General features: G+C 33.5%; 1 protein-coding gene across 1 annotated transcript in view; it reads right to left on the minus strand.

Annotated features, from left to right (window-relative positions):
• Positions 1 to 15,139, minus strand: part of LOC126885351 (uncharacterized) — a 151,854-nt gene that overhangs the window by 106,135 nt on the left and 30,580 nt on the right. Inside the window, exon 3 of the mRNA XM_050651908.1 lies at positions 13,770 to 14,750. Within this exon, the coding sequence (XP_050507865.1) occupies positions 13,770 to 14,750 (981 nt within the window). The remainder of the gene's footprint in view (positions 1 to 13,769; positions 14,751 to 15,139) is intronic.

A 15,139-nucleotide genomic window follows, 5' to 3' on the forward strand; every position in this document is an offset into this window, starting at 1 on the left:
ATTAATAGCAGGATGAGACCAATTCCAAATGAAAGTACACATATTAGATAACATGTGGAACATTTTTCATCAAATCTGGATGAGGGGAACATGGGTTGGGGGAGCGTTTTTAGGGGTGAAAACGGTTAATTACGATTTGCGGCAAAACGGCACATCCTATCGAAAAAAGTTAAACCGCAAAGTTGTAGGCAATAAAAAGATATACAACTTTTGTAAATAAACATTTTTCACATAACCTCAAAATATCTGAGAAAATCGGAAAATTCGATGTTTTTGATTTTATTTTTTTTCTTACTGAAAAAAAATTTTTTTTTACAAAATATGGTGGAAACTTACCTCTTTCTGTCCCAAACACGCTGTAATTTTTCTGTATAAAAATATTTTTTTTAAAACTCTTGTTTTTTATGTTTAAGGGAAAATGTAAGCATTTTTTCAATTGAAAAATCTCCCGAAATTTTTTTAGGTTTTTTAAAGAAGTTGGCATTTTTTTTTTATTGAAACCTCTATTTTCTGGTGGTGTAAAAAATATATACGTTACTGTGGAAAATTTTGTCACAAAAGGCAAAAATCGGAAATTTATTTTCAACCTCTCACCATTTTCAGATTCTCAGACGTAATATAAGTTGCATAGCGATCAGGAACCAACAAACCTCTGTTAAAAATTTACTACACTAATGCCGTTGTCTGTGATTTTTAATTTTGTGTATAAATTATAGTTAAAAAAAATAAAAAACACGCTTTTAAAGCACTAAAAATTTAAAAATAAAATATTACTAGCTTTAATTTTAAAAGTTTATTTTTAAATTTTTAGTGCTTTAAAACCGTGTTTTTTATTTTTTTTTAAACTATATTTTTTTTTAAAAGTCGGCCTACTTACCGGTACACGACAATTAGACCGAAATCATTAGACCGAAAGCAGTAGACCGAACTCATTAGACCGAAAAGCACTTTACCGAAACCTCACTAGACCGAACAGCATTAGACCGAAATGGTAAATAAATTTAAAAAGTTTGCAGTAAATTATGCTAAGAATTTGTATATCTGTCTTTTTGTTTATTGTATTTTTTTTGTATTATTTTATATATAGGCTGTGTAAATTGTTACTCTGTTAAACAAATTAGTGAAGGTAAAAATAAATTAAGGGTAGAGTGACGTTAACACCATTTTAACTATTTATAATAACCATCCAAATAAAATTTAGTTGTAATTACATTAGTCTTATCTCTTTTACTGCGACAAGTAAAAAGAACTGCTTTTCGGTCTTCTGCTGTTCGGTCTAGTGAGGTTTCGGTAAAGTGCTTTTCGGTCTAATGAGTTCGGTCTACTGCTTTCGGTCTAATGATTTCGGTCTCTTTACAGTAAATCCTACTTACCTATAAACTACATTTTTTTATGCTTTTTTCTCATGAACCAAATTAAAAGTCGCAACAACTTTTTTAACGAAAAAGTTTATTTAATACAAAAGAAAGTAATTATTATAATTTTAATGGCCAATTTTTCATCAATTAATTAAGTTTTTGCTTCTTTGATGGCATTTATTCATCACATTCGGTAATGCTTACAGATTCTGCAGTTTCCTCTAAATCTTCTAGTCTAGACCATCATGGTCTTCGTCTACATTTTCTTCATTTGGCGTCGGTTTCTCATCCATAATGTCATCATATTCATTAATATCAAAAAAAAAATGGTTTTTCTACATTGGAGGTTTTTCGACATGGTACACATAATGGCCGCGGCGCGGCGCGGCGCGGCGTCTGGCTGGGCTGCACCCTCTCGCTATGCAACTTACATTACGTCTGAGAATCTGAAAATGGTGAGGGGTTGAAACTAAATTTCCGATTTTTGCCTTTTGTGACAAAATTTTCCACAGTAACGTATATATTTTTTTACACCATCAGAAAATAGAGGTTTCAATAAACAAAAAAAATGCCAACTTCTTTAAAAAAGCTAAAAAAATTTCGGGAGATTTTTCAATTGAAAAAATGCTTACATTTTCCCTTAAACATAAATAATAAGAGTTTTAAAAAATATTTTTATACAAAAAAATTACAGCGTGTTTGGGACATAAAGAGGTAAGTTTCCACCACATTTGGTAAAAAAAATTTTTTTTCAGTGAGAAAAAAAATAAAATCAAAAACATCGAATTTTCCAATTTTCTCGGACATTTTGAGGTTATGTGAAAAATGCTTATTTACAAAAGTTGTAGATCTTCTTATAGCCTACAACTTTGCGATTTAACTTTTTTCGATAGGATGTGCCTTTTGCCGCAAATCGTAATTAACCGTTTTCACCCCTAAAAGCGCTCCCCCAACCCATGTTCCCCTCATCCAGATTTGGTGAAAAATGTTTCACATGTTATCTAATATGTGTACTTTCATTTGGAATTGGTCTCATCCTGCTATTAATTTTTTATTGTTTTTTTGCTATTTGCACTGTTCTAAAGGCACCCGGCTCCGATAAAATACATCCATAATAGAATTGAAGGGTCCGGTCGTAAAACATGTTAAGTAACATTGCCTACGATTTAAATGTTTTTGCATGAAAAAGTTGTTAAGTAAGCATATTACAGATTTCAATTTGCAAAATTGGGTATTTGACTCATAGATGTCAGTACCTCACATCGTCAAAATCTGTTACCTGTCTAATATTATGTTTTTAAACGCTTTTATTTAGTTCAATAGATTGCGTCAAATCTTTGGATGTTAATTTGACTACCTTTTCTTCCATGCAAATGAATGAAAATTTGCAGACATATGCATTCGCGGGAACAATACACGAATAGACAACAAACAATTTTTGCTTATGTTTATTAATTGTTTAACCCGCCATTACACGCGCTATGAGGGAATCCCTCACCATATTTGTTTATAACCAATGAAATTGTGTAAACTAGTACGATAACCTTAAGCACCCAGGAATGCCTTTAGCATGGTTCATGAGAGGGTATGAAAAAGTTATAGAATATTTTAGGCGGTCAGTGTGCTGTGTGATAGTTGAAAGAAGAGACATCCCTCTTCAAGTGAGGGAATTCCTCACTGCGCGTGCAATCACGGTGAAATCACGTTTCTGTTATCTCAAAGAAACTTTTAGGTTTTTATTTAATATTTAGGTAGGTTTAATTAAAATATTATTGTTTGGATTAGGTTAGGAACAGTGGCACAGCGAGGGGGGGTTTGGGGGTTAAAATCCCACCCAGAGCATATAGAAATATATATAAAAGAAGGTAGGAAAATGTAACTTGTCTTTCACAAATAATACAAAAAACTTTCGGTGCTCAAGCAAACCCCCCTCCCCCCATAGGAAAATTCTAGGTGCGCCGCTGGTTAAGAACCCATTTTTAAATTTACCTATTCTAATTGGTAAATAAGCCACAATTTAATTTGAAAAATTGATTTTATTGACGTTTCGAATTCCACCTCGACGTCGTTATCAAAATACAAAATTAATAGTTAATTACAAAAATGCCACAAAGAAATAGCTTCAGAACAGTTGTTAATTTTAATTTGTATTTTTAGTCAAATGAATTCGTGTAAAGAACGTTAATTTCTTCAGTGGCTTGCTGAAATTGAAAATTAAGAAAACTTGCTATTGATCTATATTATTTTTACTTTTGTTTTGTTAAATTAATAAAAAAAAATGGTTTACGAGACTTTCTATAATATATGAGTACAGCCTATTTGATATTTTTACATGTTGACATTCATTTTTCCTCGAAATAAGTCGAATTTATGTAGGTGAGGGCGACGCTCATACGCGTGCAACCACGTCACAATAGAAGACGCGTGTAACGGCGGGTTAAATAAAACAAAAACGATTTTAATGGAAAAAGGCCTAAATTCTCTTGTTTTTTACAATGTAGGAACTTGAAATTTTACGGATTGTAGCTAATGATATAACCTATACATAATTTCACTTTTTAAGTTAATTGTTTACGTTATGCGTCATAAATAAACAATAAAGTTTTAAATTTGGACACTCATATATTTGTTTATACAGTACGATGCAAATGAAAGGAATAAATTCGTTATTTCGTAAAAAGGCGACTTTAAGGAAAAATCCCGAAAGAGGTCGATTTTTATTTTTAAATTACGATATTTTAGCATATATGTCATACTAGTGACGTCATCCATCTGGGCGCGATGACGTAATCGATGATTTTTAAACGCTTTTATTTAGTTCAATAGTTTGCATCAAATCTTTAGACGTCAATTTGACTGCCTTTTCTTCAATGCAAATGAATGAAAATTTGGAGACATATGTATTCGTTAGAACAATAACGAATAGTCAACAAAATTTTTTTTATGTTTATTAATTGTTTATATGAAAAAAGATTTTAATGGAAAACGCTTAAATTCTCTTTTTTTTTACAATGTAGAAACTTGAAACTTTTACCTTTTGTAGCTAATGATATGAACTATACATAATTTCACTTTTTACGTTAATTTTTTACGCTATGCTTCATAGATAAACAATGAAGTTTCAAATTTTGAACGCTCATATTTGTTTAAATAAAAATAGGCGCTTATGGTATTGGAGCCCAAGCGGGGATTTTTGCAGTTACTTGAGCGCGTCAGATTATCATATGGGGAGAAACCTGGTACACTGCAGATGTACCTCTGCCATATATTGGCTCTTAACACAGGGAAGTTCGTTATGGGGGCCCGAAAAAAAATATATCCTTAAAAATACTCGAAATTGTCAGATCAACATAAGGAAAGTTAAGTACATGCAAAACAGTGTATGTTTCAAAAATCTGACGATTTGAGCAGGGCGTAAGGAAATGCGTGAATCAAAAAAAGTTTCACAAAAAAAAGCGAATATTTCGCGAATTGAACGTCAGATCGAAAAACTAAAAAATACACCTTCAATATTTTTCAAAAATCGATTGAATGGTACCAAACATGACCCCCCACGGATAGGGTTGGGGGGTAAATTTAAAATTTTAAATTCAAACCCGCGATATTTCGCAAAATACACAGATCGAAATACACAGATACACAAATCAGATCGAAAAACTGCAAAATACAATTTCATTATGTTTTTGAAAACTCTATCGAATGGTATCAAACATGACCTCCCACGGAGGTGGAGTTGGAGGTTACTTTAAAAATCTTAAACGAAAGTCCCAAATTTTTATTACAGATTTGGATTCTTTAAATAAAAAAGTGGAAAGTTCCCACTAAAATGGAAAATTTTACTTAACTTTTTTTGGTTTTAGGACCTAATAATCACAACCCAATAGGTCCCCATAACGCTCGAATGACTGCAAATTCGGCATACTTTGCTCCCCTATTATTCGTGTCAAATTTCAATATGATACGAAACAAAATTTCACGACAGCTTAGTGTGAAAACCTCGTATCTCATTTCACAGAAAATTTTACAGGAGAGGCTTTAAACTTAATTTCTGCATACTATAACTTAAAAAAAATATGTTTACATATTTTTGAATCTGAGTAGGTATATTTAGATCATTACACATACATATATATTTTGGGTTAGAGTATGCAGAAATTCAGTTTAAAGTCGCTCATGTAAAATTTTCTGTACAATGAGATACGAGGTTTTCACACTAAGCTATCGCTCAACCAAACTTCGAATTAAAAAAAATCCTGTTTTTATCGCAGTCTTAGAAAAACCACCGGTAGAGAGGTGTGCTACATTAACATTAACGGATTCGTTTTGGCTTATTAATTAAACGCTTTTCTTTAGTTCAATCGTTTGGATCAAATCTTTGGACGTTAATTTGACTGCTTTTTGCTCAATGCAAATGACTAAAAATTTGCAGACATATGCATTCGCTGAAACAATACACGAATAGTCAATAAAAAAATTGTTTATGTTTATTAATTGTCTATATAAAAAACAATTTTAACGGAAAATGATTAAAATCTCATGTTTTTTACAATGAAGAAACTTCAAACTTTTACAGATTGTAGCTAATTATATGAACTATACATAATTTCACTTTTTACGTTAATTGTTTACGTTATGCAATAAGGTTTCAAATTTTTTGCCGATTCCGACTACTTTTCATGTTTGTACCTAGATCATATATTTTATACATATTTTAATAAACATGACGATATATTTTAATGTTTGAAAAGTGTAAGACTAAAAAGTAAAAAATAAAAAAAATGAAAAAAAAAAGTTTTAAGAAACGCTTTTCTTTAGTTAGGAGTACCTAAAATTAAAAATATTATAAAAAATCAACTAAAAAGCAAAAAATAAAAAAAAATTGAAAAAATCTAACACATTCGTTAAAGAAAAGCGTGGTGCGAAAACCGTTTATTCGATGAAGACGCGCCACGTTTTTCTTTAACGAATGTGTTAGATTTTTTCAATTTTTTTTATTTTTTGCTTTTTAGTTGATTTTTTATAATATTTTTAATTTTAGGTACTCCTAACTAAAGAAAAGCGTTTCTTAAAAACTTTTTTTTTCATTTTTTTTTATTTGCATGTAAAACCTGTGAACTGCAGTGAGCAGGCTATAAGTGTACTTAACAAGTTGCCTGTTTTATTTTATTTTACGCTCAAAAATGTCGAAAAATAGTTATGTTTCTTCAGCAAAAGAGCCATTTAAGGGCTCAGATTCGGATCCAAACTATAGTGACGAAGAAAGTTCAATCGAAAGTTCCGATTTAGAAAAAGTAAGTTTTTAGGTTAATATTCTAACACTGCATGAAAAATATGTTAAGTGCTGGCAGATACCACGTTTTACTTGCCATTAGTAATATTTATTTATTATATTAGTAAAATCTGTTAAGTGATATGATACATATAACAAGTTTTACTTAATACAGAAATAGCTAGTCATATTACTTAGTACTTGACATTATTTAACATACTAAATTTACATTTTTTTAGAATATTATTGTAAAGAAGGGAAGAAAACGAAAGAGACAGATAAACAGACAAAAGAAAGCAAAACTATTAAAAGATTCTGGAGAGAAATATAAAAAATACAGAGGAAGTGGTGGTGATGTAACCAAGAGAGCTGTTGGGCCTCCATGTACATGTGAAAGAAAATGTTTTGAGACAATATCAGATGAGCGATCCAAAATATTTTTTAAGTTCTGGCATTTTTTCATTCAATGGATTCCACCAGTACATCATTCTTTATACTATTCACTGAAATCCCAAGATTTAACAGTTTAAAATTATTTTTTATGTTCATTTATTGTTTAAATTCTGTTCATCTCTTGTTTTCTTATAAACTTTGCTCAAATAAAGTTATCAACTAAACAATTTTATGCTAACTTGACCCAGTGATTAATAACATGTTAAGTGTCTTTATATTTTCGTAACAGATGTTTATTTCCTTAACTAAGACGCATAAAAACTTGTTAAGTAGCATTTTTTCCAAATTTCTTCTTGTTAAAATTTGAAAAAAAAAATATAATTTGATAAAAAACAATGTCTTTTTATTTTAATATGAGAGCATTATATTTCTAAAATATTTTATATGACGGCTGATTTCAAGAAAATTTATTTTGTTAGTTTTTTGATTCAAAGTGTGATATATGAATTTTTTTATTTTGTCACTTAACAAGTTTTACGACCGGACCCTTCAATTTTTACTCCATTGTGGCAAATATGCTAGGAAATGGCTGGCTGATTTCTACACAGATATATTAAAATCAGGAGAAATCCCCCATTCCCTTAAAAGGCCTCCATAATAGCCATATTGAAACCTAAAAAAGCAAATGATCAACCCCAAAACTACCGACCGATTGAACTGCTGAGCTGTGTCTGTATACTGTTGGAACGCTTAATCCACAACAGAATTAGTAACAACATATTTGGGGTGATACCTATTGAGCAAGCAGAGTTTAGACCTAACCGCAGCTGCACAGATCAGATCCTATCCCTAACAACACATATTGAAGCAGGTTTTCAAAGAAAGCAAAAAACGTCCGTTGCTTTCATTGACGGATCAGCTGCATACGACATCGTCTGGAGGCAAGGACTAATCTGCAAACTGATCCGTGCCATCCCATGCCAAAAAGTAACCAAACTCATTGATATCATGCTCACCGACAGACCTTTTCACGTCACAATGGGCAACTTAAGAAGTGTCCAAATGAAGCTCAGCAATGGACTGCCACAGGGATCTGTTTTGGCACCCTTACTCTTTAATTTATACATCGCGGACCTACCTAGGACAGCTTCGCAGAAATTTGGCTACGCTGACGATTGGGCCATTGCAGCAAGACATAATAACATGAATGTTGACGGATGACCTTGCTGTTATGGGTGAATATTTTCGCAAATGGAGGCTACGGCCCAACGCAAAGAAAACTGAAGTATGCTGTTTCCATCTGAATAATGCCCAAGCCAACAAAAAACTCTCCGTTCACTTTGAAAACAGACTACTCACTCATAACTCAACACCAAAATATCTTGGAGTGGCTCTTGACAGAACTTTAAGTTTTAAGGAACACCTACAAAGAACGGCAGAAAAACTGAAGACGCGAAATAATATAATCCAAAAGCTATGTAACAACACATGGGGTTCTCAGCCTCCGTACTCAGATCATCCGCTCTCGAACTCGTATACTTGGCGGCTGAATATGCTTCGCCGGTATGGCTCAGTAGCAAACACACGAAGATCATTGGCACCCAATTAAACCAGACAATGCCAATGATCTCAGGTACAATTCAACCAACACCGAACTATTGGCTTCCCATTCTGAGTCACATTCCACCGCCGAAACTAAGAAGAAGTCATTCCCTTCTCAGAGAATATCGAAAAATCGAGGCTAACCATCAACTAGCCATCCACCATGATAAGCTTGATATCGAAATGAACAGACTGCGCTCCAGATATCCCCCATTATTAAGAGCCACCTCCCTGCATCAGGAACATTTCGACCTCACCAACGTTTGGAGAAGACAATGGGAGAGTGACTCACCACAGGAATCCCATCAAATAGCCTGTATCGATCAGAAACCGCCAGGCTTTGAACTGCCCAGCAATACATGGACGGCGATGAACAGAATATGAACAGGTACTGGTGGATGTGCTGACAGCTTGTATAGATGGGGAAAGGCCCTTACTCCTGAGTGTGAGTGTGGTGCGCAATGGCAGATCGTCCGTCACATTATTGAGGAATGCCCCCGAAGGCGGTAGCCCGGAGTTTTCGATGAGTTCCTGAATGCGACCGAAAATGTTTTACATTATATTAATACATTAGATGTTCGTTTGTGATACTTCATGTAATATTTTATTGATTCAGTGAATTTGTACTCTACGAGCTCCCTATAGTGGGATAGTTTTTTAGTAGTTCTGATTTCTTTCATTATGTATGGATTTTGGGCTGCTAAATCCGAATATGAGGTTTGCGGACAAAATTTCTTGCCGGAACATTGAGAAAATCGCGAAAAAAGCGAAAAATTTTAGCTTTTTCCGCTTTGTTGCTCAAATCTCGAAAACTATTAACTTTTAGTAAATGGCCTGTTAACAGAAATTAAAGTACTTAAAATTATCTACAAATATCACTATTTACTTCTTTTTTCAGACGAAACGTTCGGCCTAAAGTGCAAGTTGAAAATTTCCAATTTTTAACGGTCTCGGCAAAACCCACTTTTTACATTCCAAAACTTTATTTTTTATTGGAATGCTGTCATTTGATAAATTTCTCCTAGATTTCTGTACAAATAATAAATGTTAGTTCATAATATGAATATGGTATGTCTCTTCTCACAGCTTCCATGAATCCATTCCATCCTAAAATACCGAGAATGACTCTGCTTTTCTCTTAGAGCCACAGAAGATCAGGCACAATCATTCCCTTCGGATCTTGATATCTGATAAACCTTGAGGTTTTGTCCTTTCAAAATGTATTAGTTGAACAGCTCTCTGACTTCCAAAACCTCAGATGCGGGTTTAGTTTCTAGCCGAGGAATGGATTGCCATCCATGACGTAAAAAGTGTGGTATCCGTCAATTGTATGTACGTTAATCCTTTCTGTCCCAACGCTGCATATACATGTTTTTGAAAAAGTGGGTACGTATTCCCAGCCGCCGTATATATTACGTTTAAGGTGTTATGGTCTCAATTTAACAAAGCCGAAAATATGCGTTGCTTATAAAATTTTAGACTCATTGGACTTCCAATGTCGTAGAAGTATGTCCGAAAATGTTAGATTATTGTTCCCAAAGCCTCAAAATGTTGGCACCTAAGACAGGTCATGCGGACCCATTGCCGTATATATTTGTTCACATATTTTAGATATATGCTATATTGTAGTACTGGTGGCAACGCTTATAGGTAGCTGCTAGAAGTGAAGCGTTTTTAGCCACAGAAAAGAACAGAAAAAAAAGAAGCGAATCGAAATACATGTGTGCAAGATGCGGAGTCGGCCTTTGCGTAGTGTCATGTTTTGAAGAGTACCACACAAAAGAAAACTTTTAATGTGAATTTACATTACAGTTTTTTTTTAAGTTGGTTTTGCTCTCTGATGAGTATACTTTTGAAATAAAACGTTTAAGTTGGTTAAAAAAAAACTCATTAAAAAACATGTTTTGGTCATTTATTTGTTTATTTATATTCGACGTATATATAAGGCAATGGGACTCTAAGCATGAAAAAACCTTCAAGATTGAGAGACCAACATGCAAATTAAGGCCTGGCATAGAAAGGGTTAAAATCAGCGTTTTCGTCTGTAAAGCACGGCCAGTCAATTTTCTGCGGATCGCCTGAGATTGCTGACACTTCCAGATAAGCAACACGCTTGCTTAAAGTCTTGTAGCGGCAGTAAGGCCCAGATAGTTGGTCTCACCATTCCTTGCAGGGTTGGCCCTTTTCTCTACAAAAAGTACGGCTCAAGAAAATAGGTTGATGTAGTTTCCTCTTTGGGGTTTTGTTCATCCTATACAGAAGCTGTTCGCCTGGAAGTGTCAGCATTCGCAGACGATCCGCAGAAAGATGACCTGCCGTGGTTTACACAGCAGGTGTACGATAACGCTGATTTTAATCTACATGCCAAAACATGCAGTAGCTCCTAAGCAATCCATTCCTGGGATAAAAAGAAACCCGCGCCTGTGGTTTATGGAACTCAGGGAGCTGTTCAAATAATTCATTTTAAAAGAACAAAACCTCAAGGTTTATCAGAAATCAAGATAACAGATCCGAAGGAAATGTTCACACCAACTGAAACTGTGACTCCATCTGTGCCTGATCCTTTGTGGCTCTAAGGGAAAAGCAGAGACATTACCGGTCTCTTAGGACGGAATGGACTAATGAAAGCTGTCACAAGAGACATACCATACCTAAGAACTAAAATTTATTATTTGTACAGAAAACTAGGAGAAATTTATCAAATAACAGCATTCTAATAAAAAATAAAGTTTTGGAATATAAAAAGTGGGTTTAGCCGAGACCGTTAAAAATTGGCAATTTTCAACTTGTACTGTAGCTTGAACGGTTCATCCGAAAAAAGAAGTAAATAGTGATATTTGTAGATAATTTTAAGTACTTTAATTTCTGTTAACAGACCATTTACTAAAAGTTAATAGGTTTCGAGATTTGAGCAAAAAAGCGGATAAAAAGCGAAAAACTGCTAAAATTTTTCGATTTTTTCGCGATTTTTTCAATGTTCCGGCAGGAAATTTTTTCCGCAAACCTCATATTCAGATTCAGCAGCCCAAAATCCATATATAGTGAAAGAAATCGGGACTACCCCAAAACTTTCCTAGTCAAAACACAATTTTATTGAATCATATACTTTTTTTTTTAATTATCTTATTAGTCCAGAAAGCCACTGCGCATCCGCTAGGAAAAATATTCTAATTCGGATTTTTTGCACAATCTTACTCAAAAAGGACTCCTTTTAGCAAATTTGCATGTTGCCAGGACCAAAAGGTGGTCAAACATTTTTTGAACGTTTTTTTTTTGTTTTTTTCCTAAAATTATTTTTTTGCATGGAAAAAAGTTTTTTTTAGGTTTTTTGGATCATTCCAAACAGAAAAGGTCTTTAGTGACTTTTCTCTAAAAATGATAGTTTTTGACATATAAGCGATTAAAAATTGAAAAATTGCAAAATCGGCCATTTTTAACCCTCAAAAACTATGTGAAAAACTTAAAATTTGAATGTTGCCAAGGTAGGTAGATATTCTTTAAAGATCGATTCATGAAATCCCCAAGAGTTTCTTGCAATACAGTATTCAAAACTCCTTTGTTTTTTAATTGATAATCAAGCGTGCGCGACACTATTTTCCACCGACAGTATGGTGCAAATGAAAGGAATAAAGTCGTTATTTCGTAAACCGGCGGCTTTAAGGAAAAATCCCGAAACAGGTCGATTTGTATTTTTAAGTTACGATATTATGGCATATATGGTATACTAGTGACGTCGTCCATCTAGGCGTGATGAAGTAATCAATGATTTTTTAAAATACGAATAGGGGTCGTGTACTAGCTCATTTGAAAGGTTCTTCAATTCTCTATTCAGTAATATAAACATTTATATAATTATTTATACAGGGTGTCCTTCTACTTCTTTTCTTGTCAAATAATTTAATTTAATAAAAATTTTTTGAACACCCTGTATAAATAATTATGTAAATGTTTACATTACTGAATAGAGAATTGAAGAACCTTTTAAATGAGCTAACACACGACCCCTATTCTTATTTAAAAAAGTAATCGATTACGTCATCACGCCCAGACGGATGACGTCACTAGTATACCATACATGCCACAATATCACAGCTTAAAAATAAAAATCGACCTGTTTCGGGTTTTTTCTTAAAGTAGCCGGTTTACGAAATAACGAATTTATTCCTTTCATTTGCACCATACTGTATACACATGCAACGGTGGAAAATATTGTCGCGCACGCGTGATTAGAAATTAAAAACAAAGGAGTTTTGAATATTATATTGCCAAAAACTCTTCGGGATTTAATCAATCGATGTTTAAAGAATAACTACCTGCCTTGGCAACATTCAAATTTTCAGTTTTTCACATAGTTTTTGAGGGTTAAAAATGGCCGATTTCGCAGTTTTTCAATTTTTAATCGCTTATATGTTAAAAACTATCATTTTTAGAGAAAAGTCACTAAAGACCTTTTCTGTTTGGAATGATCCAAAAAACCTAAAAAAAAACTTTGTTCCATGCAAAAAAAATAATTTTAGGAAAAAACAAAAAAAAACCTTTAAAAAATTTTTGACCACCTTTTGGTCCTGGCAACATGCAAATTTGTTAAAAGGACTCCTTTTTGAGTAAGATTGTGCAAAAAATTCGAATTAGAATATTTTTCCTAGCGGATGCGCAGTGGCTTTCTGGACTATATTGTATGTATGCCATACGATAAATTAATAAATAAAAATAAATATCCTACATAATCCATACGACAAATGCGGAAGTCCTGCGGAGGATGAACAAGAAACTAGAGCTTATGCATATAAAAAAAAACGGAAAACACAATGTTTTGGTCACATCGCAAGAAATAAAAAGTATGAACTACTCCAACTTTTAATCGAAGGCAAAACAATAGAAAAAGGGACCAGGAAGGAGACTTGACAACTCTTGGCTTAAGAACCTACGACAATGGATGAATATAACCTCCATAGGAATACTCACGGCGGCGGCAAAAGGGATTAAATGGGCAAATGTAATGGTCAGCGTCCTTAACGATAAGGTACCGTAAGAAGAAGAAGAATAAAGCAACCTGGTGGAGTGTTCTTACACAATAGTGTTCACTGTAAAGTATACAGTATACAGTATTACATGTTATTACTATGAAAATAGACTTACTGACTTACTTTTGCAATAGTATATCAACAATATCTGTTAGACCTCGTTGAACTGCAAAATGTAATGGTGTCCACCCTTCGGCAGTCTGTTGATTAACATTTGCTCCCGCTTCTAATAACATTCTAACCAAATCCACCAAAAACGTAGTGTCTTCTGACTCTACTGAGTAAAAAAACCGGTTAAGGAATTTATTACCAGCATCATCGTAAACAGATTGCATACGAAAGGGCACACGGCGCTTATATTTTCTGAATGATATATTAGTATAATATGGTTCATAATCATTAAAATTCTCATTTCTAGATTCTATTATTAACCAATCTGCCATTTTCACATTTTCTGCTTGTACTGCTTCATGCAGAGGTGTAAACCCTCTATTGTTTGTACTATTAACATCGGACATGTGTCCCAAAAGTAGGTTTATTGTCCCGCAAGGTACATATTCGAATTGTAATACAAAAAATCTTATTGCCAAATGTAATGGAGAATCACCTTTGGCATTTACACAATTTACAGATGCTCCTGACATTATTAACTCTTGTGCTACAATATATCTGATAGGTTGTTGTGGCAACGTTTGTTTTATAGCAGCATGTAATGGCGTGTCTGCATTTGCATCTCTACAGTTAACAGATGCTCCTGACCTTATTAGCAAACATGCCAAATTCTCGTAACACCTGCAATGCCAATATTTTAGTTGCCACATTTGTTTTATAACAGCATGCAGTGGCGTATCATCATTTGCATCTACACAATTAACAGATGCTCCTGACTCTATTAGCAAAAGCGCCACATTATCGTTATTTCTACAATTCCTATGTTTTAGTTGCCACATTTTTTTTATAGCAACATGTAATGGAGTGTCGCCATCATTATTTACACGATTAGCAGATGCTTCTGCGTCAGGAGATAACTTTAGTAGCAATCTTGTTAGTTCACGGTCGCCACTTTCTGCAACTTTATGCAAGGGGGTATTAATCTTGATCTCCCTAAAACAAATATTATTGAATTTAACTTAATGTGAAGTAAAAACTCTATGTTGTAGTTGGTATAAAATTTTTTGTGAAGTTTTCAGAACTTTCTCAGACTTATCAGTCCATCATCAGTGAACTCCGTGTCCTTGCAAAATAGCCAAAATGCCAACCACTGGTTGGGTTAAAAGTTCTAACTACATATACCCCAGGCTGTGGGTGAAAAAACGTGATATAATTCAGGAATTTTTGAAACCTATCAGGTGTTGTAAAGGACGATGCCAGGAATAACTTCTACTAAAATGTAACCAAAAATATTGTGCGCTTTTTTTTCTATTACGATTTTCATTTGTTAAATTTGCAATTTTTATTGATTTTTAATTTTGTAGCTTAGGAAAAGATTGATT

The sequence above is a fragment of the Diabrotica virgifera genome, chromosome 5 (genome assembly GCF_917563875.1).
Source record: "Diabrotica virgifera virgifera chromosome 5, PGI_DIABVI_V3a".
In the NCBI taxonomy this organism is placed as follows: Eukaryota; Metazoa; Arthropoda; class Insecta; order Coleoptera; family Chrysomelidae; genus Diabrotica; species Diabrotica virgifera.